Source organism: Eumetopias jubatus, unplaced genomic scaffold, assembly GCF_037043125.1.
Source record: "Eumetopias jubatus isolate StellerSeaLion01/CBP00866 unplaced genomic scaffold, mEumJub1_p1.0 scaffold_3, whole genome shotgun sequence".
Taxonomy (NCBI): Eukaryota; Metazoa; Chordata; class Mammalia; order Carnivora; family Otariidae; genus Eumetopias; species Eumetopias jubatus.
This window is the reverse complement of record NW_028274809.1, coordinates 94550911-94573400: the sequence shown is the minus strand read 5'-3', so window position 1 is coordinate 94573400 and position 22490 is coordinate 94550911. Positions and strand designations below refer to the sequence as shown.

General features: G+C 52.7%; 1 protein-coding gene across 4 annotated transcripts in view; it reads left to right on the top strand.

Annotated features, from left to right (window-relative positions):
- Positions 1-21974, top strand: part of MGAT5 (alpha-1,6-mannosylglycoprotein 6-beta-N-acetylglucosaminyltransferase) — a 325833-nt gene extending 303859 nt beyond the window's left edge. For all 4 annotated transcript variants that reach the window (XM_028101249.2, XM_028101248.2, XM_088021737.1 and 1 more), the window contains 2 exons: positions 10365-10522; positions 16153-21974. In XM_028101249.2, coding sequence (XP_027957050.1) covers positions 10365-10522; positions 16153-16351 — 357 coding nt within the window. In that variant the 3' untranslated portion in view covers positions 16352-21974. The remainder of the gene's footprint in view (positions 1-10364; positions 10523-16152) is intronic.
- Positions 21975-22490: the final 516 nt, after the last annotated feature.

Here is a 22490-nt window from a genome sequence, read left to right as displayed (position 1 = left end):
TTCAATCTTATGTAGTGCCTTGATTGACGGTGACCACATCAGCACCCTAACCCGGGCAATGTTTTACGTGCCGACTGCACTGCAGTGCGTACCGAACATGTCCCAGTGCGTTGTCTCACTCAGTCCTCACAGCCCGGGAGGTGGCACGAATAGCCACACGCTCTGGATGATGGGGACCGAGATTTGCGGTCGTGGGCTCACACGTTGTGGACTCTAGGTTTGATGCTGGTTTAGTCTGAGCGCAGGCGTGTCCTAGCAGGCGGGGGCCGGTGTGTGGAGCTGGACTTCCCGCCTTCATTCACCTTCCTGCAGGTGCCGAGAGGAGCTGCTGCTTCTCCTCTGGCAGGGAGTTTTAAGCTCTCCTGCCTCTTACCACCATCACAGGAATCAAGCTGAGATTGTACCAGGGTCCCCAAAGCCGCTTCTGAAACCCACTTCCTCCTCTCCTGTCTCCATTTCCTCTCAGGGAAGATGCTTACTCACCACCACGTAGAAGACTCTTGAATCACAGCCAGTCCTTTAAAGTTCTTATGTGGCCCGTTGTCTATAAATCTATTACCAGCTTTCCTTTCCAACAGGAAGGTGCCATTCCCCACAGTGACCTGGCATAATGCTCCATAATGCAGGAGCATCCCTGGTCCATTCACCCCCATACCCCAGGCACCATGCCCGACACACAGTAGGTACACAGTAACTCCCATTTGAAGGAGAGTGTGTGCACGTGCCTGTACTTTTCATTCATGTGTCCCAGGAGCCAGGAAGCTCATCTTAGACTTTATGATTTGGGATACACGCTGATAAAACTGAGCTGCCCACTAGCTCCTCAGCACAGACCCCTGCAGAGCCCACAGTTCTCAGAAATCCAGAGCTTTCTCTTTTGCCTGCTATGGTTGATTCCCCCCTCCACTGGGTAAATGTCTGTCAGCTAGAGTGCACTGTGGACTGGGCTGGGGGGTCGGGAAGATGTCAGGGGACGAGTCTCCATTCTCAGGTAGCTTCGGGCCTCCCAGAGAAGCCAGTCAGGCCCACAGGCAATGCCACCTCCATAGGGTTGGGCCCTGTAACAGTGATGTCACTAGGATGCTTAGGGATCGCACCACTCAGCCTGCAGAGTGGGGAAGGGGGAGAGTTGGGGAGACTGTGTCCAGCAGCATTTTGTGGAAGATGAGCCCTGACAGCAGACTGAGGGGGTATGAGAAGGACTGTACAGATCAAGATGTAAAGGCCTGAGGGAAAAAAGAGAAAGTATGGTGAGTTATGGGAAATTTAACTGTCACCTAAGAGATGTGATGTAAGAGACAGGGCTAGAGGAGGAAACACTTCATGAGAAGATGCTGAGGCTCAGCCGAAAAATGCAGGTTTGACTGTGGGACAACAGGAAGCTCAAGGGTGTTAATGCAGGATGAGGGCAGTGAGACTCTCAGATTGGTATTTTAGGAAAATCCTTCTAGGAACCTTGTGTGGGGGGCATTTCCTATTAAGCATTCTCTCGGTGCTGCTACACAAGCCAGAAAGAGGCCGATTTTGAGTTTATCCCAGGCCTCACAAATCCTGGAGGGATTTGTTGAAGCCATAATGTTCCCCCAACTTTAGAGGGGAGGTGGGAAGTCAAGACCCCATTGAGTCACAGGTTGGGGCTTTAGCCTCTAACAGTTCTCTCCAGGTCTCAGTATTTTAGAGCTCAGGGTGTTCGTTATTTTTGCAGCTAGAATATCATCAAAGAGCAGGGAGACTGGAGTGAAGGGTGTTTCTGGTGTGAACGGAAAGCCTCGAGCTCTGAAGATTGGTGGCAGCTCAAGTTTCCCGTCCCTGGAACTGTAGGAGCACTGTAGCCCTAATTAGGCTGATCTCTGCCTTCAGAGTCTTCCGTGTGATCTGCAAGGGGAACAAGGAAGCTTTTATCTCAGAACCTTTTCAAGGTTGTCCATCATCCTCACCCAAGGCCACAGGAGCCAGGGGAAGCCAATTGACAGCAGTGGAGAAAGCCCCGGGCTTCAGTGTTCCGTTGAGCGGTTGACCGCTGGAAATCTACCTCATACCCAGCCAATCCCGGGCTCTCTCACCCAGTGGGAAAGAGTCCTGATTGAGGGAAACCACTTGCTTTTTTCCCTTAATGCCCCTGCCCTGCACACACCACCATTGCTTTGCTGTACTGGAAATGTTGATTGGAGTTGCGTACTCTTCCAAGTCAGCACTCTGTAAGAAGTGCTCTCTCCAGGAGCCGGGAAGGAACTGGGGCAAAAATCCCTTGTAATCTCAGATCAAGAGCATTATCCTTCCCTAACCTGAGTGTCCAGGCCTGTTAAGGTTCTCATGATGCATTTCTTGGGAAAGATTTAGGTATTTGCCTCAGGCCAGAGAGTATAGAACATGTTCTTTTGAAGGAGTGGCAATGTTCAGGTTGCTTTCTGAAAACCATGCGTATGTCCCTCGTTCCTATTTTCTGTACTTCCTGTAAAGATCCTGTAAATGTACAGAATGATTATGCTCACATTATTTTGCAAAGAGCTGTATAATTCATGTGAAAAGCATTCCGGCGATATGGAGGGAAAAAGGAGTTAACCTTCAGAGCCACTGTGGAATCAGCTTCAGCTCCTAGGAAATCTGGCTTATCTGAGCCCATCTTGAACTCCCCAGCGAGTGTTCTAGTTGCAAGGACAAGCCTGGTAGTGAATCCGGATAGTCCAGGGTAGCAAGGAGTGGTGGTGGAGGAGACAGGTTGCAGGGGAAGAGGAAGAGGCACTGAAAAGGGGACAGGGTTGGCCCTCGTTTGGGGAATGTTTGCTGTTTGGAGAAGTGGACAGCTGCTGTTGGCCTAGCCATTCCTGATCCCAGAGACACTGGCTGAGGAATGCGTAAGTGCTGGAGCCTGGAGTCTGGCTCCACCACCACTCGCTGTGATCTCGGGCAGGTTCCTAACCTCCCTGTCCCGTTGCTGCTTCTGTGCAGTGGGGATACCACCACCCTCCCCGAAAGGCTGATGGAGGAATCGATAGATTAACTCAGGTGTAGGGCCAAGAGCAATGCCTGCCACAGAGTAGGTCCTCGGGAAGCCTCAGCTACTCGCTGCTGCAGGAACCCGACACCCAACCAAGGTATGCTTTTTAGAGAGCTTTATTGAGGTGTAAGTTACAGACCGTAAAAGTCACTCCATGTAAGCATACAATTAAACAATTTTTTAATCACATTGATGGAGGTGTGCGATTACCACCAAAGTCTAGCTTTATAGTTTTTGTCACCCCAAAAACCTCCCTTGTGCCTATTTGCAGTCTTTGCCCCAGCCCCTAGGCATCCGAGGTTCTGTGTTCTGTCTCTGGAGATTTGCCTTTCCAGGTGGTTGCTGGCTTCTTTGATTCAGCGTGATATTCATGAGGTTCATGCATGTTCATGTATCAGTACTTCTTTTATCACTATTATTATTCTTATTATTATTGCTGAATAGTGTTCCACTGTGTGGATATGCCAGTGTTTGTTTATGCGTTCACCAGCTCACAGACATGGGTGTCGTTCCCACCTTCGGGCTGGTGTGAAGAGCGTGTGAACATTCCCACGCCCGTGGATGTGTGTCAGAGGGTGTGAGAGGTCTGGGGCTAACTCCTTTAGGAGTGAGCTTGTTGGCTTCTTGATTTGCATGTGTAGAGATCATCCACAGAGATGGGTCTCGACAGCTCAGCGTCTCAGCCACCTCCTGAGTTGTGCCTGTGGAGACACAAATCCACACCCACTGCTGGCCATAAGCCCAGCGGCCACCTGGGGACGAAGTTCACTCCTTTGAGGACAGCACAGGCCGAGAATGGGAGATACCAGTGGGCAACTGAAATGTCTTTAATCCAGTCAGTCAGTATTTATCGAACACCTTTTTTGTGCCAGGCCCTGGATCTCCCAGCCATGACATAAATAATAAACGTGTCTCTTACCTCTCAAATAGCTGGCAGAATTTGGCCCAAACCCCAATTTCTAGGCCTAGAACCTGTCCCTTCCTTTTTTTCTCTTTTGTCTTTTTTCCCCCAAAATTCCTGGCCTTACTTCCTCTAGATCCTGCCCCCAGACCTGTATCTCCACCTGTCTTCTTGGCTGCACACAGTTTCTGCTGAAACCCACTTGCACCTGCTGTGTCATGGACGTAGTAACTCTATTAATGATTTGCCGGGGACTGGGTGGGGCTATAGGATTTGTGGAGGAGATCCCTTCGCAAACAACCAGGAGAGCGGGGCAGGCCAGCACCGCCACCCCGGGGGGTGGGGTGGCGGGGGGCAGCACCCCATCATCTTCTCTGCTCTTTGGCTGTTTCTAGGAGCCACATTCTCTCCATGCTGGGACTTGGCCTTCGTGACAAAGGCAGCTCCCTTCTGTTCCCCAGTAAATTGTCTTCACTTGTGCAAACACTGCTTTTTCTCCTAAAGTTGTTAACAATAAACGTTTCTTATTAGAGTCAGTGCAGGAAAATTTCAGAATAGTGAAATTTAGGGGAATTTGGTGACTGGGTGAAATAATCGTTGGAGAGGAATGCAGATGTTCTGTGTTCTAAGTGGCCTTGTTAACCAGGTTGGAGATTATTACGTCTCATCCTGGCTGTAGAAAGCCTCTCTGAGGTAGAATATTGTCCCTTTCTGCTTCTACTGTCAAAGCCCCAGAATGCAAAAACCATTCAATTCAGTTCAACAGCTCTATATTGTGCACCAGCTATCTGCAAAACACTCTATTTGTGGGAAGCCACTAGCTCCTATTCAGCCTACAAAACCCAGCCCAGAAGTCCCTATTTCCTTCTCTGACTGCTTCCACCGCCACACTGCCCATCCCCACAGAGTTAATCATTTACCTACTCTAGCTAAGTGGCCTTTACATCCTGTTCGGACATCTGTTTTCTGCTGTTCTGTAATTCTTTAAATGTTGACCTCAACATTTAACAGCCAAAGCTGTGTACGGTGACTCTGTGGGACCTCCGGGACCCCACTTTTGCTGCTTCTGGCCCCCACCCCGCACTCTCAGCTCCTACTACGTGGAACTCTCTGCTGCTCTGGAAGCCTGCTAGACACTCCCTTGTCACAGCCTCTGATCCTGGTTTGCCTCTGCCTGGAATGTTCTTCCCAGATAGTTGCAAGTCTCTGGGTCTATTCTCAAATGCCCCTTCTCAGTGGTGCTTTATCTGGACACCCTCTCCCCCAGCAGTCTCAATCCTTTTTCCTCACCTCATTCTCTTCTAGAGCACTTACCACCTTTGAACATATTATATATATATTTTTTTTTTTCTTTCTCATTGAATATAAGGTCTATGAAGGCAGAAGTTTGGTGGTTCCTTTTTTTTCACCAGTACCCAAGGGCCTAGAAAAGTCCCTTGCATGTAGTAATAGTAAAGCCAACCTATAGACGGTGTTATTTATCTCAGGTACTTTTCTGAACACTTAAGCATCATAGTAGTCCCCCTGGTCTGTGGGCGATGCCTGAAACCTTGGGGAGTACCACATGTATATGCTATGTTTTCTCCTATCCATACATACCTGTGATAAAGTTTTAATTTATAAATTAAGTACAGTAAGAACTGAACAACAACTAATAATAAAATAGAATGGTTACAACAGGACACTGTAACCCAGGTATGGTTACAACAGGACACTGTAACCCAGGTATGGTTACAACAGGACACTGTAACCCAGGTATGAGATTGTGCTCTCTCTCCCGGTATCTTACTGTCCCATGCTCACCCATCTTGCGATGCTGACGATAATAAAACGCCCGCGTGAGGAGATGCAGTAGGGGAATGTTGGAAGTGCTGTGACGTAGCGTTTGGCCGCTGCCGACCCTCTGACGATTTGTCAGGAGGAGGACCATGGACTTTGAGACCACCATTGACACCGGGAGCTGAAACTGCAGAAAGCGCAACTGCAAAGGGGTTGGGGGTGGGGGAGCAGTTTTGAACCCTTAGGCTTTTCTGCTTCTCGGCAAGTATCTTGTTGAATGAATGAATCAGCGGGTGAGGAGGAGGAGATGAGGCAGGTGAGCACTGACATATTCGCGCTCGCCTCTATCCTCCCGGGAACACCCAGTGGGGCCGGCACCCAGACGTGAGAAGAGGCTTATGACTGGGGCTGCTGGTTCAGTGGTGCCCTGGGGGTAGCTGGACAAAGAGATGGCTTTCATGGGTCAGTTGTCATACCTCATCCAGGCAATTCAGCATGTTCCCTCTGGACCTGGGAGCAAATAAGGGTCTACCGTGGAATATTATCTTTACCAGGTCTAGGTGCCTTCTTAGGAGTCCCCTCGTTTTATCTCACCGGAATTCTGTAAGGACTGAAGGACTTTTGTAGATGCGAAAGCAGAGAGCTTGAGGGCCGTCTGTGGGCGTCCCCTGCCTGGAGGCCAGAATCACATCCCTCAGCCCCACACTCCCTCCCGCCCCACCTGGCCTCATGCTTACCAGGACACCTTCAGGCTCTCCAGATGGTTCACCAAGTCTTAAAAAGGTTCTCCTGCTATTTGCACTATTTCTTATGCTACTGGCCCCCAAAACAAACTCCTGAGAGGATGCCAGACCAGCCCACGGTGATCCATGAGCCAGGGTGCTTGGGGCCCAAAAGCTCATGTGAAAGTGAGCTCATAAGCCTGACTGTTGAAGGGAACCTCGAACAGTTTGGCTGTAGTGGTTGACTAAGAAGCCAGCGGGGCAGCTCCGCCGGCAGAAGGCCCGTCCCTCCGTGCAGACCCCACAGCACCCTTCTGCACATGAGGTGCTGGGCCCCATTTATCCAGGGCTGCCTGGCCTCTGCCGACACCACAGTGCCTAAACCCCCATACAGGGCAGAGGCAACCCCTCCGTGGACGGGCGAGAGCAAGGAGCCGAGCATCCAGAGAGCACCCGATGCTGACCGGCCTTCGGTTGGTTCCATCAGCTCAGATCCGGGCCTTCTGACTTGAAGCACTTTCCCTGGTCTAACACAGCAGAACCTTTCTCCACACAGGCTGAGATTGAATGAGAAACCATTTCTTAAGGGTCCACCAGACTGCACAGCTGTACCCTCAGCTCTCACTGCCTGTAGGTGTCGTCTGAGAGACATTCTGTGTTTTCTTACAAACTGTAAAAGCCAGAATTGGCTGTCGTGGGTTTCCAGGTCCCCGGCCTCATCCAGGGGTGGGCCACGCTGAGTCCTGAAAATAAGGAGAAAAATCCTCACGTGGGCTCTAGTGATGTACAGTGTAATCTGATTTGGTTTCCTGGATGTCTGCCCGTTCTGTACGCTCACACATAGGCTTTGGCCTTGCATTTAAAATCTCCTTATGATAATACTGAAAGGCTATAGATGTTCTCAGATTGCTTCTAAAGAAGTAGAAGCCAAGTTGCTTGCATTAGCCAGCCAGAGAAACAAACCGAAAAGCAACACTTAACCTTTTCCAAACATCTGTGCACCCGCTCAGCTCTGATCAATAACTCCATTGATCATGATGTGTTTTCCTTCTTCCTATTTGGTGACAGCCATCCTCACAGGATGGCCAGAGTACCAAAAGGCCGCCAGTACGCTTCCATATGCTGTCAGGTAAGAGAGCGACAGCAACCAGTGAACACCGTGACCCTGTTCGGGGTGCTATGGGTCATGCTGTCACCCTTAGTAACAGCACCCAGCCCAGGGTTACTGTGTCGCCCTGGCTTAGCAAGCACACGATGGTGCTCAGGGTCACCATGAATTGGGCACCTGGGTGGCTCAGTCAGTTAAGCGTCTACCTTCAGTTCAGGTCATGATCCCGGGGTCCTGGGATCAAGTCCCGCATCGGGCTCCCTGCTCAGCGGGGAGCCTGCTTCCTCCCTCTGCCCTTCGCCCTGCTTGTGCTCTTCGCTCACTCGCTCTCAAATAAATAAATAAATAAATAAATAAATAAATAAAATCTTAAAAAAAAAAAAAAGATTGTCATGGATCTGAGGAGTCAGATAGGGTCTTCCCGCTCTGTTCCTGGTCTGTGCTGGCGCCCAGGGCTGTGGAGCCACTCTGCTCAACCTCCCGCCATGCATCACTTTCAGAAGGTTAGGCTGGGTCCTCATGTGTCTAAGTAATCCAGTGTATTTCTGTCATCTCTGCATTGTTAGGCTCTGCGGAATCTTCTGTTTTCAGCTGCTGTGAATCCACGTTCAGGGTGTCTCAAACATGCAGTGAAGGGTTTTTTCTTTGTTAGCCACCAGACTCACTCAGGCTCTCAAGGAGTCTAGTCCCCTCACGATAGAGTCGTGTCATGTGGAGGAGCAGAGCGGGTTTGCCTTACTTGCTGGGTCCCCATCATTGATTGGAGGAGATTAGAATGGAACCCAGCACTGAGTACTCACTACCCGCCAATCGCCTTTCTCAGCACGTAACAGCATCACCTCCTTCAGAAAGGAGAGAGGGCGAAGCAGAAGCCTTAGGAAGTCATCAGTATCGTCATCTTCATTTTCCTAATGAGGCAGGATCGACATCCGGCTGCCTGCAGAGCCTGGGGAGCATTACCTTTGCTCTTTTCTGTTTTCTTTTGCTCACTAAAAGTAATACAAGCACAAATTTAAAAAAACAAAAATGCAAACAGTGCAAAAGCACCCTCCTGGATGCAGCTCTGGCCTGCTTTCCGGGGCTGCACCCACTTCGTTGCTAAGGGCCCAGGCAGTGGCAGGCGCCACCTTCAACTCTAGGCCCACTCGCAACGCTCCACATGACCAGCTGGGGGGTGGGGGGGCATGAAACATTTCCTCTGCGGGTGTCAGTTCCAGGAGCCCAGGGCCCTGAGATTACAAATACGCTCCTCATCTGCACAAAGCAAGGAAAGGAAACATGAGAAAAAAGAAACTATTTCGGAAGGACATTGATTGGAAATTGAATTTCTTTACCATTCCAGACCATGTTCCTTCGTTCCCTTCTCAGTGGCCCCCGTGCCAACCAGATAGATTCTTGTAGGAGCATATGCACATTTGTAAGCACCTTTCCAGCTTCTCCCTCTGTGCTTGACATAAGTGGAAATGCACTCTGCGGCATCCTTCACTCTGCTGCTTTCAGCCCTCAGGATGTCCTGAAGAGGTTTCCATGTCAGCATATGGAAATCTGTTACATTTTGAGTATTGTTTGTGTTTAAACAGTTAGTGAAATATTTCAGATTATTTCAGACGTCTTTTAGATTATTTCAGATCTCTTGCATCTCCTCTAACAATGCTGCTGTGACGTCCTGTGTGGGTTTCTTTGGACCCTCTGTGTTCCCATATGCCTGTAGGGTGAATTCCTACCAGTGGAAATCAGAGCCTGGGATCCTGAACAGCTCTGAGCACTCTTGAGGACTTGCCCGCCCCCAAAACAGTGAAGCAGGCCTGGCTCTCCAGGTCCCCGACACAGACAGCACCTTTTGCAGCTGGGGCAGCCCAGCGACTCTGGAAGCTGGCTAGGATTCCAGATCAGTGTGTAAGCGCATGAGTTCCCACTGCTGGTACCTGCTCAGCGTATAGCCAGAGTGAAAGCCTGGGGTTGCAGGTCGAAGAGCTCCCTGCTCCTCATCGGCCCTTTCTCCAGCCCCACTGGGTCTGTGTGCTCATCACCCGGGCTGCCCGTTGGCTGAGCCACACAGGCGGCTTCCTGGCCCACCCACATCATGCCCCTCTGCCCACCCCAGGTCTTCCTTGGATGTGCTAGCTTCCTGCGCTCCCTCTAGATCCAGGAAGTGACTGGCCCTGCCCCATTCTAGGCACCCCCACAGCTGCTGGGCTGCGGGCGCCTCTCTCTGCCAGGTTATTTCACTTCCTATCACACGTTCCCAGGCTGTTTCCATAGCTGTTGAATTCGTGCAGTTACAACTGTTTTCAACTCCCGAGCCCTGAGCCCCCACCAAGGCCCCGGCCCCACGGTGGGCTCCATCTGCGGTGCCTGTGGACTCCTCCACTTTATGAAGTCAAAACTAGCACTCGCCAGACAGTGTCCTGCTAGGTAACTGCCACATTAGGTAGATGCTGAAAAGACCTTCAGAATTAGAGCAAAGAATAGAACGGCTGGGGAAGGTGGGCCGGGAGATGGACCTTCGGGGGTGGAGGCTTCAGACAGCGAGACTGAAGGTGCCGGTAATGAGCAGCCACCATTCCTGGCAGGCATGGTGCTGTACACATGTTACTGTCATCCTCAAGCCCTGTGTGGACGATACTGTCGTCCCCCTGTTGTGGACGAGGCAGCCGCTGGGCAGAGAGAGGCAAAGACCTGGCCGAAGGACACGTTCCAGAGGAGCCCCGGTCCCACCAAGCCTGTCCAGCTCCCACATCCTGGCCTTCACCCGTCTCGCCGTGGGCTGCCTCACCTTGTCTGGGCCACTGGGCAGACCAGGGATCCCCGCCTGAGTCCCTGCTCCCTTGACTGATGGCTTCCTTGTCATCGTAGGACTTCTGCCACGGGCAAGTGATGTGGCCGCCCCTCAGCGCCCTGCAGGTGAAGCTGGCTGAGCCCGGCCAGTCCTGCAAGCAGGTGTGCCAGGAGAACCAGCTCATCTGTGAGCCTTCTTTCTTCCAGCACCTCAACAAGGACAAAGACATGCTCAAGTAAGTGCTGGGGGTCGGGAGGGCCGGCCCAGCCTCCAGCATACCTCTGGGTCAGAACTGGGCTGAGACGGACAAGGCCTGGGGAGCAGGTTGCGGCATGGTCCCTCCCCGCCCCTGCCCCACTCCCCCAGCAAGTTAGACCAGCAGTTTGGTTGTGAGATGGATGAGATCACCCTGGCATGCTGAGAGATTTAGAATTCGAACGGGGGTGTTATATTTGCAGAAATAAGGCCGTTTTGGGGATCAGAGATGGTGGGAAGGGTTTGGTTTGTTCATGTCATACCCAGGAACTGTGGGAGTGGAGATGGGCATAGAAGCACAAGCCTGGGGGGCCCCACCCCTGGGCTCCCCTGGCAGAAGCCAGGTCTTCTGGATGGCTTGAGGGCTTCCCCTCATGCCTGCATGACTTGTAGCGCTCCCGTGCGCTTCCCTTGGCATTGGCAGACCCCAAATTTCTACGTGAGGTTTCCTCTGGCCTCTGACTCGTGACCCCTGTCAGTGCTAAGTCTGTGCTCCCCGTTTTTATTACACCCACCCTGGGCCTCCTCTGACTTAATTACGGAGCCCCACCCCCCTGAATAGCTCTGGTTAAGAGACGTGCTGTCCCAACCCTAGATACTCAGCAGAGCAGTGCTACTGTTCAGTCCTGACGAGATTTAAGAAATGCAGTGTGCTCGCTGCTCGTGGCTTGCCCCTCTCCCGTTCAGGCTTCATGCCCTGTTACGCGGTTGGCCTCTGGGGTCATCCGTGCCCAGAGCGCGGAGCTGGCCTCGTCCTATATCTTCTTCTTCTCAAGCCTGGTATGAAACCCTTCTTACAGAGCGTGGCCTCTCGCATCTTGCCTGCGGGAGAGCTTCCCTGAGTAGGGGTGTAGAGAATGCTGGTTTTTCCCATTCTTTTTATGTGAAGACCGGGCTCAGAGGCCACCCTGATTCCACTATCAAAGGCCAGAAGAGGGTCGGTGTGGCGCCCTCCTCCATCACCCGTGAAACTTTGTGAGAAGGGGTGGTGGTCTGATATGTAAGGGAAAGATGGTACCAGAAGCTTCTGTCCCCACAGCACGTATCCTGAATTCCGGGGTCCTGGGAGGGGCTTCCTACTGTCTCCTTTGGCAGACAACTTCTGTAGCAAGGTAGCTTTTTGAGAACCCTGGATATCTCTCTTTCTCTGTTTATCTGGAAGTCTGGATTCGCTGGGGGTAGACTAGGGACAGCGCACACAAAGCTGTCTCTGTGCAGTCCCCGTCTCCACCTCTGGAGGAGGACACATGAGAAGCTGCGTCCCGGGAATGGAAGCCGACTGGGACTCCTCTACAGCCTGGCCCTCCTTCCCAGCCAGGCACAAGTCAGGGCTCCTGCCTGGATCCGATGATCAGGGCCTGGCTCGGACGGCACAGGGCCCCCACACAGCCGGGCTGTCTCTGGAGCAAAGGTGTAGGTCCAGTGGAGGGACAGAAAGGGGACCCAGTGGGTTAGTGTCCTCTGTTGCATCCATTTTCTCCCCTGTAAGATGGGGGCAGCCCGTGTGATGATGAGCTAATGTGCAGCTGGTGCCCCAGACAGAGAAGAACGACCCCTTCATCCAGAGAGCCTTGGGCCTTTGGAGCAGGCTTGAGGCTGCCAGGCTGAGACCAGAAAAGCCAGTCCCCTCCCCCAGCCTCCCTGTCCACCTCCTCATACCCTACAGAGCCCATGAGGGCAGAAGGCCTCGTGGGGCTGTCCCGTGGCCCAGACCCTGTGCCCTGGGATTGCTTCACAACCCTCTCCCAAACCCCACGGTAGCTATGTGGGTTTTCTCCCAAAGAGGCGGCAATGAATGCTAATTCTGTAATAAAGCTGTCTGAAATTAATTCCCTGAATGTAAGAGCCCTGTTGAATACCTTGTTCCTGCATTTGTAAATACCGATAATGTGGTAAAGCCCCAGCTATCTGGTGGTCTACTGAGTGCCTCCTCAGTATGAGGCAGTCCTGCCTCATCCACATTCATGGCCAATTAGCGAAATGAGTGGCTCCTACAGGCCCATGCTACTTCTTCTCCACCTGGGAGCCTGGTTCTCAGCTTAAGCTCCTTTTAGTCTTTGGGTGCCCATGACCTTGAAGAACCATTGAAGAACTAACAGTCTATCCCCACTGTGTAGTAGGCATTTATATCACATAGATCAGGCTCTTTGGAGTGTCCTATGCTGTCATCTCAGATCAGGGGCAGTCAGGCAGCTGGTCGTGGAGTTCCCGTTCATGCAGGGCATGGCGTAAGTGCTGGAGAGGTGCCCACAAACTCTCATGCACAGAACATTCATGATTCAGGTGTGCTGCCACAGACCAGGGGGCGGGGTTCCAGAGGCAGAGGCCCTGGGAAAAGCCAGAGTCCAAGCTGGGGTGGCCCCATAGGGGAGGACCTTGGCTCCATAAGTAGGAACATGTGTTCATGTGACACCTTATTTGTAATTCTGCTACCTTTTCAAGTTACAGCTTCTAAAATGTTAAATGATTGAGGCGTTTCTTTTTGAAGATGGGCAGTTCTAAACCGTGAAGTCTAGACCGCGAGTACTCTGGCACCTGAGTCAGAGAAGTCACGAGTGAGTTTGGGGGACTTGGTGGAGTCAGGGTTGGAATAAGCAGGGCAGGGGCTGAGGGGGAGGGGAGGAGCTCAGGGGCAGGGAAGAGGGGAGGAGTAAGACCAGTAGGTGGGGTCCTGCTTGCATCCCTTCTTCCTGGGTCGGTGGGTCTGTCGGGAAGGATGAGTTGTTTCTATCCTCTCAAGACGTAAGCAGCCCCGTGGGAGGGTGGGGCTTCGCCTTTTTATTCTTGGTCAAGAGCTGTAATGTAAACCAAGGGCCAGTGGGCCTCAGAGGCCCCCTCCCATCCTGTAAGAGGCCGGCTGGGGAGAGTTCAGCACCATGGGGCCCTACAGAAAGGAAGCAGCGGTGTGCTAGGGGTCTCTGAGCGGGAGTGAGAGAGTATGTGCGGCAGAGTGAGTGTGTATGTGTCCATGTATGTGTGAGAGAGACAGATATCACAGAACAGGGAAGCAGAAGCAACAACGTATAGGCTCTGAAAAGGCAAGGGATCCACTAGTGGGGAGTGAGGAGGCTGGCTTCCAGATGCATTCCAGCAGTTGGTGAACATCACCTCGCCTCTCTGACTTTGGCCCGAGGACGGTGGAGTGCTCTCTCTGACTGCCCAGGGCTGAGGACAGGGACCTGCGCACTCATCAAAGGGAGCGCTCCCCTGGGGGGGGGGCGCCCAGTGGTTGGATGGCCTCCACAAGTGTCTGGAGCCATATGTGCCCCTAGCCCCCTGTCACCTGAACCTTCGGGGAGCTGCCCCATGACAGATCACGTGTCGTGCTGGGGACTACCTGCTACCTGAGCTCTTTGTGGGAGGTCTCCGGACATCATCCCTGGGCAGGCTTCTTCCATGGCGGCCGCCATAGAGATGTGTTCACAGACACGTGCACACGTGTGCGCACTCCCAGGAGCACGTGCCTGGGATCTGAGCTGGGTGACCAGGGGCAGGAGCAGGAGGGTTTCTTCATGGCTCCTGTCAGTTAGACCCCCACCATGGGGTCTGAGAGTTGGAGAGCTCTCCACACCCCTGGTTAGCAGCAGTGTACGAGGGAGCTGGCTTGAGTAAGAATAGGAGCTGCTCTAAGTCACCTAAGCAAAGAAATAACCTAAGCGTAACTCTGTTACGTAAGCTCTGTTCTATATGGAAACCTGTAATGCACAGCTGAGTTCTGGAGAACCCTTTCTGGGGATAGGCCAGTGGGGGTATCCTGCGGAGGACCTGGTAGCCCCAAATCTCTGACTCACTCTTTTTTTTAGGAAATCCATAAATCGGCACTTCCTGCCCTTGTTTTCATGGTCCGTGACCTTCACGGTCTGGGTGCTATGTGTCTCCCAGCCGGCACACCTCGACCAGAGGCGTTATGGCGTTTAGAAAGGTCGCAGAACTCTCTGGTGACTGCAGGAGCAGCCTACGAGGGGGTGCTGCCTCCCCGCCCCCCCGAGCACCAGGAGCCAGGCAGGCAGGCTCAGAGGAGCCCCAGGGGATGTGCTGGGAATTGCCCAGTTCCTGTTGGCAAGGGCAGGCGCGGGCCAGGCGGCTTGTTGGCTGGAGGAAGACAAGAGGGGGCAGGAGAACCAGGAAGGAGGACGCTTCCCCCTGCCCCAGGGTTTGGAAGTGTCCCAGAGGCAGCAGGAGACCTTGAGCTCCCCTCGGGGTCCCCACCCTGTCAGCAAGAATGCAGATTTCTGTGCACAAAGTAAAGTGGAGCTGGTTGGCATGTGTGTGCATCCGCAGCACAGGGCAGGGGAGGGAGGTGGCAGGGCCCATCCCGTGGACACAGGACGCTGGGCCAGGCTGACCGTGATGACGATGACAAAAGCTGTAGCAATGGTGATAGTTAACTGTTTATCGAATACTTACTCAGAGCTACACTCGGCCAAGGGCTCTGTAAGCACTAATTTCCACAGCTCCCCCGTGAGTTAAGGCTTATTTGTCCCCACTCTACAGAAGAGGAAACTGAAGCAAAGAGAGGCTCATGGAGATGAAGTCAGGACCGCAGCTCAGGGCCGCCTGGCCCCCCTCACACCCTCTTCTCTGAACCGGTCCCCGGCTGGCACGCTGGGACTCTGTGCTAGACAGCTGCTGAGGCCTCCTTGCTCTCGGGGCCACAGGGTGGCTGGGCCCAGTGCACCCCAGGCCAGAGGAGAAAGGACACGGCTCTTCTCTGAGATAGAGGAGATACAGGCCGGCACTGTTGGCTCCCCCTGGCCCTGAAGGCAGTGGCCCCAGCCTGAGGAGGCAAAGCCACAAGGGCTTGGGTCTCAGCCGTGGGGCGAAGACGGTGGAGGAGCCAGAGCTCCGGTTTGCAGTCCTGCCCGGCATGTCCTGAAGCCTCAAGCACTGGCCTGTCAGGCAAGGGGCAGGAGGGAGCCTACTATGGCCACGGACCAAGGTGACTGCCAAGGTCCAGGGAAGTGATGGTCGGGACCCCCCCCCCCCAGGAGACCCATCTGATGGCTCTCCAGCCGGAGACTAAGGCCATGTCACAGGAATCCTTTTAAACCACCAATAAAAATATTAAACAGAGTTTTTCAAAATATTTAAATAACATACGCCTTTGCCCCCGTTCTCGCTCCTCTGAAGTAGCCGTTAAGGCTGTAGGGTGTAGCCCTCTCGAGCCCTGAAGCGCACACACGCGCAGACCGATCCCGCTCTGCATCTCCTTCTGCTACTTGCCTTCCTCAAGGACAGCTCTCCGCGCTGGTTCTTGCATTTCTGCCTCATGCTCTCTCAAGGGCTGCAGAGACCTCCGAAAGCACAGATGTGCTACAAACTATTCAGCCCTTCCCCACTTGGTGAGTATTCGGATTATTGCCATTTTTTTCTCCCTTACAGACAGTGCTTCTGTAGGCAGCCTCGAACACACATTCCACAACACACACACCTTTCTCGAGCCCGGATTCCTGGTGGTGGGGAATTGCTAGGTCAGAGGGTGGCTGCCATTTCCTTTTTACGACAGGTGAACCGAACGTGCGCCCCACACCTCAGGAGGGGGGCCCAAGGAGCCAGTGACAAGGACTGTCCCTGCCTCTCCAACCCTCGTGCCTTTCTCTTCCCCTTCAGGTACGAGGTGATCTGCCAAAGCTCGGAGCTGGCCAAGGACATCCTGGTGCCCTCCTTCGACCCCAAGAACAGGCACTGTGTGTTTCAAGGTGACCTCCTGCTGTTCAGCTGTGCGGGCGCCCACCCCCGGCACCAGAGGATCTGCCCCTGCAGGGACTTCATCAAGGGCCAGGTGGCTCTCTGTAAAGACTGTCTATAGCAGCCCCTGGCCTGGCCCCACACTCACTCTGTGGGACTAACGGTGGCTCCAACCCCGTTGGGACAGGGCCAGGGGGCAGACGTCAAGTCAGTCAGGGACTCTCGCCAGAGCCAGAAATTGATTTTGGAAGGTTTCGATTTGGTATTGCTCCTCCTGGCTTCTCCCTGGCACAACTTCGTTTTAATTTCTTGAGGAGACTGTGTCACTGCAGCTGCCCCAAGGTAGAAAGAAGAGTCTCAAGATTCATTTAAAACAGAACCAGAGGAGGAATGGAGCTTGTCAGAAAGAACTTTCTACGGGAACATTCCTAAACCCATTAACTTATTTATTTGGGAGGGAGGGAGGGGGAACAGGGGAGGGCCCAGAGGGATTGATCACACTTCTTGCTTCTCTGATTTCCCACTGTTTACTGTCCACCCTCACTGTATTATTACTCCTGTCTCCTTCCGGAAGGAAGCAGGAGGGAGACAGGGTGCACTGTGGGGCCGGTGGCTCGCTTGAGGGCAGCCGCAGGGACCCAGCTCCTCAAAGTGGATGGTGGCAGAACACAAGAAAATCTTGTGTGTGCTTGACAGATGGCAGCTAGAGGACAGGCACCTCCTGGGCGTGGGGGGACATGCCTGTGGTGGTGTCCTGAGAGCCCAGCCAGGGACCAAAGATGGGGCCACTTTGCAGTGAGAGCTCCTTTCCTCGACCCTCCCCCCCTCCGCCCCCCATCACACGCACGCACGCACACACACACCTTGGCTCTAATTTCTGATGAGCGCTTTAGGAAAGAAATGCAGGATTGGGGAATTGACATTTGCTAGTGTGTAGTAAATCCACCCTCCCTCCAGTGCCACTGGAAGGAGGAAAGTAGAAACATGGGTCATGCTTGTTTACTCCTGAAAAGGGTTATCCGAGCTGGGGTGTGGACAGGCGCGAAGCTGGCCCCTAGGAACCAGAGCTGTGCTCCAGGCAGGTGGGCTTGTGTTCTATTCCTTCTCATGTCTGATGTCACCAAAGTCCCATCTTAGTGGCCCTGATGTTGCCAGGGGGGAGCAGGGGCAGGCGAGGATGAACGTGGTGTGTGGTCCTGGCCGATCACCTGTGGGTGTGGGTGTGTAGGTGTGTGTCTTGCACGGGATTGGAGTCTGATGCTGGCTCTTCCTCGAGGCTCGAATATTCTGAGGGGGGTATTCCGAGTTGGCCGTTTGGCCCAGTCAGACTCACTGGATGCCCCTGCTAACCTTGGAGTTCCCAGTCTGTGCCGTGGTGGGAGCTCCCCACCACCACCCGGCCCTGCTTCAGTGCCCTGGCTAGAAGTGTGTGTGCGTGTGCTGTGAAGCCCCTGGCAGCTCCAGGCTGGTGACAGTGAGCTCTTTTCTCCTTCCTGCAGAACATGCCATTCATGAGCTGTGGTGTGACCCACCCAGCCCTCACTGGTGGTTTTGAGTGCCTTGGCCACCTAGCACCATGCTCCCCCCCTGCAGCTCATGGCTGGGTGGGCCTTCAGGAAGGGAACTAAATCAGAATCCTGCCTCATGCGGACCACAGGGCCTGTGGAGCCTTTAGGTATGGGGAGTTAGATGGTGCCCGCTTCTCCATTCTTCCCTGGTGCGTCAGTAGGATCAGATGCACAGCCAACCTTTTTTTTTTTCCTTAGACTCCCAGTGGGGCTCAATTTCACCACTAATCCCAGAGAGTGAAGGGAGTGAGGAGCAGCAGTTAGGGTCTCCCCCACCCTTCAGGTGGCCCGTGAGCACATGTGACAGGGAGAGTTCTGATAGGGAGACCTGAGCGTGGGCGCAGGGGCCCCTCAAGAACTAGCCGAGAGCACCCTCTGCCTGGGCCCAGCATAGAAGTGCAGTGGGATCTTGGCGATGGGGGGGGCGGGTGTGTGTGTGTCTATATGAATGTTCCTCCAGGTATCGCAAGGGCAATTCCTGCTGCAGGAGAAACTGCCTTCCGTGTTGTTAGGAACTGCTTTTCCCTATGAATGGGCCTCTGGGTTTCTCCCTAGGTTGTGGGAGTTCCCTTGAGCTCCCAGGGCTGCAATTCCTGGGCCAGGGCCGCCCTCTCCTGGGCTCTTGCGGGAGCTTCCAGAGGAGAGGATGTCATGCAGGCATTGGGCCAGCAGGGGGAGCCTGCGGGCTGAGACCGGATTTCTCTAGCTTGGCCCAATTAACCCATTTTGCAGAGTTGTTTCAATAAGCCCGGGGACTCAGAAAGCAAGGAAGCTGGAAAGCGCGGTTCCGAGAAAGATGCTGCGCCGGTCTGGTGTTCCGGGAGCCGCAGGGATGATTTGTGGCTGTCCTGTTTGCTGAGCTCAGGGCCTCTCCGCTTCCCGGTTCCTCTCTTCTCCATCTGGACTCATGTCTAGCAGTCCCGCAGAGCACTTGCCCGCCCTTGAAGATCCCGGTGGCGCCCCCCGCAGTCCGGTAGTGGCCAGAAGGACCCGAGTTCCACAGGTGTAGCTGCTGCTTCTGGGGCAAACCCGCACTCCAGGTGTCCAGGGCATTATGAGCAGAGGCAGTGACACCCGAATGTATAGCGGCCCCCAGGCCACCACCACCATAGCCCACATCTGATCAGCGCCCCCACCCCCAAGAGGAAATTGGGGAGGGGGCCTCCATCTGCCCTGTGTGGTAGGGACACAGTTGCTGGCTGCCCTGGGACAGGGCTGTGCCTCTCAGAGCGTAGCTGGGAGGCTTTGGTGGTTTTGCCACTGCCAATCTGAGCAGAATCCTAAGCCAGTTTTTAATTGCTGATTTACACAGGGACAGAGATCCTAAGTCAGGATCTGTGTCGTCTTGTGTCATAAGCATACCTTGCCTGTCTTTAAGTTTTTGTCCATTTTCTTTTCCTTAATAAAATTTGCCCCCCCCCCCCATGATCCTAAATTCTTAAACATGAGGGAAATGTACCTAATTTATTAAAAGAGAGAAAGCTTTCCTTTGAACCATAAACTCTTTCAGGAGTGAAAACTCCCAAAAGGGGAAGCACACTTCTTTTAATGCCAGTAAAAACCTCCTTTATTTCATATATGTAATTTGATTTGCACATGTACAAATGGAGACACTTTTTTGCATTTTTGCCTGGATCGAGTTTTCGTCACTGCTTTAGTTTGCTTTTTGTGTGTGTGATTGCTCCATGTTTTGAAATACTAAGAGTGTTTCTTTGATATTTATTGTTTCTCTGATGTGCCTTTTCACATTTTCTTTGGGGTTGGTTTTTAGAATCTGGGTACCATTTAAGGAAGATCACAAATCCCTCCAGCTTGAAGGTAGGACACACCCTTGTGTCACCGAGGATGCTCAGGCTGGGCACCAGAAATACCCTCTCAGGCCCCTAGGCCACAGCATATGTGCTCCTGCACCCCCTTGAGGCCATGAGAACCCCCAGGAGAAGGGCTGGCTTGCTCCCAGGCTGCTCCATGTCTTCGGATCTGAGGACTGCTGGTCGCCAACACGCCAACAGGCCTGTGCCCCCCGCAACTCAGGCACCCGGTGAGGTGTGGCTGGGGCACAGGACCAGTCTTCAGAACACTTGATCTATCATAAAGGGGAAAGACTATGCACCCCTGTTGTTTCCTTAGGGAACACGGGGTTTATTTTAGTAAAGGTGGTAAAACTGTATGCTGTGTACAGGTGGGTTTGTGCTTTTGAGACCAAAGCAGGCCATTCCATTTACCTAGACTGTGTATGTAATTGGGACAAGTATCACCCTTTCTCATGCCCCCAAAATCCTTGATTTAAAAAAATATATATATTTTGTTAACGACAGGCTCGGTTGTGTTACCATCCCAAGCCTGGATTACTTTATTTATTTTAAAGTATTTTAATTTCCACATTGGCTTCGTTCTAATCCCATCCATCCCTGTAGGGCTGCAGAGCATCTCCGTGGGAAGAGCTGGATGGACAGAAGTAGATTCTTTAGTGAGGTGGGGATTTCCTAAAGCTGAGAGTGAGTTCTTTCATTCCTGTTGGCTTCAGCAAAAACTGGAAACTTATGTTTTTTAGCAAAAGGCCAAATTAGTTGTAGAGTCTCAGATGCAGAAAAAAATTACCCTAGCTTTTCTTAGCACTTAAGGTTTTTGTGAGGATTCAGTGTTTAGCCATGTCTGGCACATAGTAAGCCCTCGTAAATGTTAAATATTGTTATTAGCATTTCATAAAATTTGAGAAATAAAGAGCTAAGTAATACCTCCATGAAAATATTCCTCCAAGTTGATGGAATGTAGGAATTTCTGGTTTAGGATGTCCAAGTCCCATGCCCATCCTGCTGGTCGAAATGTTACTGTATCCCTGAATGCACTGACTGATTTGCAAATATGCCTGACTTCAGCCCCAGATGGAACTAGGCTGTAAGAACGTGTAAACTGGAGATGAAAAGGGTGACCCACATGCTGGACCTCACCCCACTGATGTCTTCTGGACCATGCTAGGGTTCTTCTTTCTAGAGCTTTTTGAGCTAGAATTAAAATAAGTTCTCAGACTGTACCCCTTAAATCAAAGTTAACTATATTCCTCTGAAATGCAATAATAAAGACTTTGTGTTTTGTTTAAGGAGAAAGGAATGGCCAGTTGAACTTTGTCATTCCCCCAAGAAGTCCCTTTGCTGTTCCCTGCTGGCCGGGGCCGGCCCCTCCACACTCCAACCCACAGGGATCAGACCCTGGGCTGGTTAGCGGTCACGTTTGTTTTGGTGCCATTCCCCTAAAAGACCCCCCCCCTCCCCCCCAGGCTGGCTTGGCTAGCCTGGGGACCCCAAGACTATCTGACCACTCAGGTGGAGCTATGGTGGGCACGGGGGTTGGGGGGGTGGGTACAGAGTTTCTTCAGAACTACTCCCAAGAGGCTGCTCAGTGATGTTTTCCCAAATCACCTAAATATCAGTTTGCTTTTTGTTTTATTGGGGTTTTAGCCTTTTTCTTCCCTGTTTGAGAGTTTTATCTTCTGTCTTGCCACTATCTGGATAGACTGCCGTTGGGAATATGGAGGAATTTGCTGGAGTCTGAATTCTTTAGTGGAATCGATTAGCAGTTTTATATGTTTGTGGGTGTAAGATTGGAATTCGCCTTCTTCAAAGAATCGTTCCCTCTAATCCCTGATTCTGTGGCGCCTTGGGGACCCCCCTGGCAGCTGGTGAGGCATGGTAGAGGGCAGCCGTGTGCTCCTGTGGTGGGGGGGTGGCATGTCGGGGGACGGGGGCAGGTGCTCAGACAGGTGGGCAGTGCCGCAGGCCTCAAAAGCCTTGCTGGAACAGCAGGACGGACGGGACCATAGCGTGGCCCGCCACCTCCGCCAAAGCCAAGAAGGAGCAGACCTGGGAAGCATTTTGCTCGCTGTCATGTCCAAGGGTTCCCGGGACGCCAAAGGAGAGGGCGCCATCCTTCCTACTGTAGTTGCTGTCACAGCCTTGATGTCCTTATGCTAATGGCCGTTTGCGTGTGTGTCTTCAGACAGCTCCTGGTACAACCGTTTTCTACTGTTCACTTCCGGGGTCATGTAGTGCAGGATTCTGCAAATAAGGTGTCGCTGTCCAAACGTACTGTACCTGCATAGAGAACACTGCTTTGTTTTCCAATGTTGTAGAGAAAACTAGGGAGAACTTTATTTTTCAATAAACTTTTGTTGTGTGACAGGTGGCAGTTGTTTTTGGGGGTCTGGGATGGGTGCAGGGTCACCTACAGAACAAACCCAGCGGCATGCCCCAGTGCCGGCACCCACTGATGACAGGTCACCATTCGCAGACCCCCTGCGGAGAAACGCTGACGAGAGGGTACGTGTCAGGAGTGGGGAGGGAAAGGTTTTACTCTCGAGTGGCCCTTCCCTTATGTGGCATCCACCGATACTCATTCCAGAACACTTCCCCTGTCCTGCATTCACCTACATGGGAACAGAATTGGAAAGAGGACTGGTAGGCTTATTTTGCGGGGGGGGGGGGGGGGGGGGTTGCAGGCAGATGCCCTGGAAAGAAGGAAGGTCACGTCCATGCCCACCCCAAGGGCTTGTCTGAGAATGCTGGAGAGCGATGGCCAGCCTCTTGGAAGCCAGCAGAACTCCTGGCTACTGCCTGGAACGCAGACACCACGCAGTTCCCATCATGCATCTGTGGGACACACATCCCACAAAGTGCCAGAAAAAAACTGGAGTGC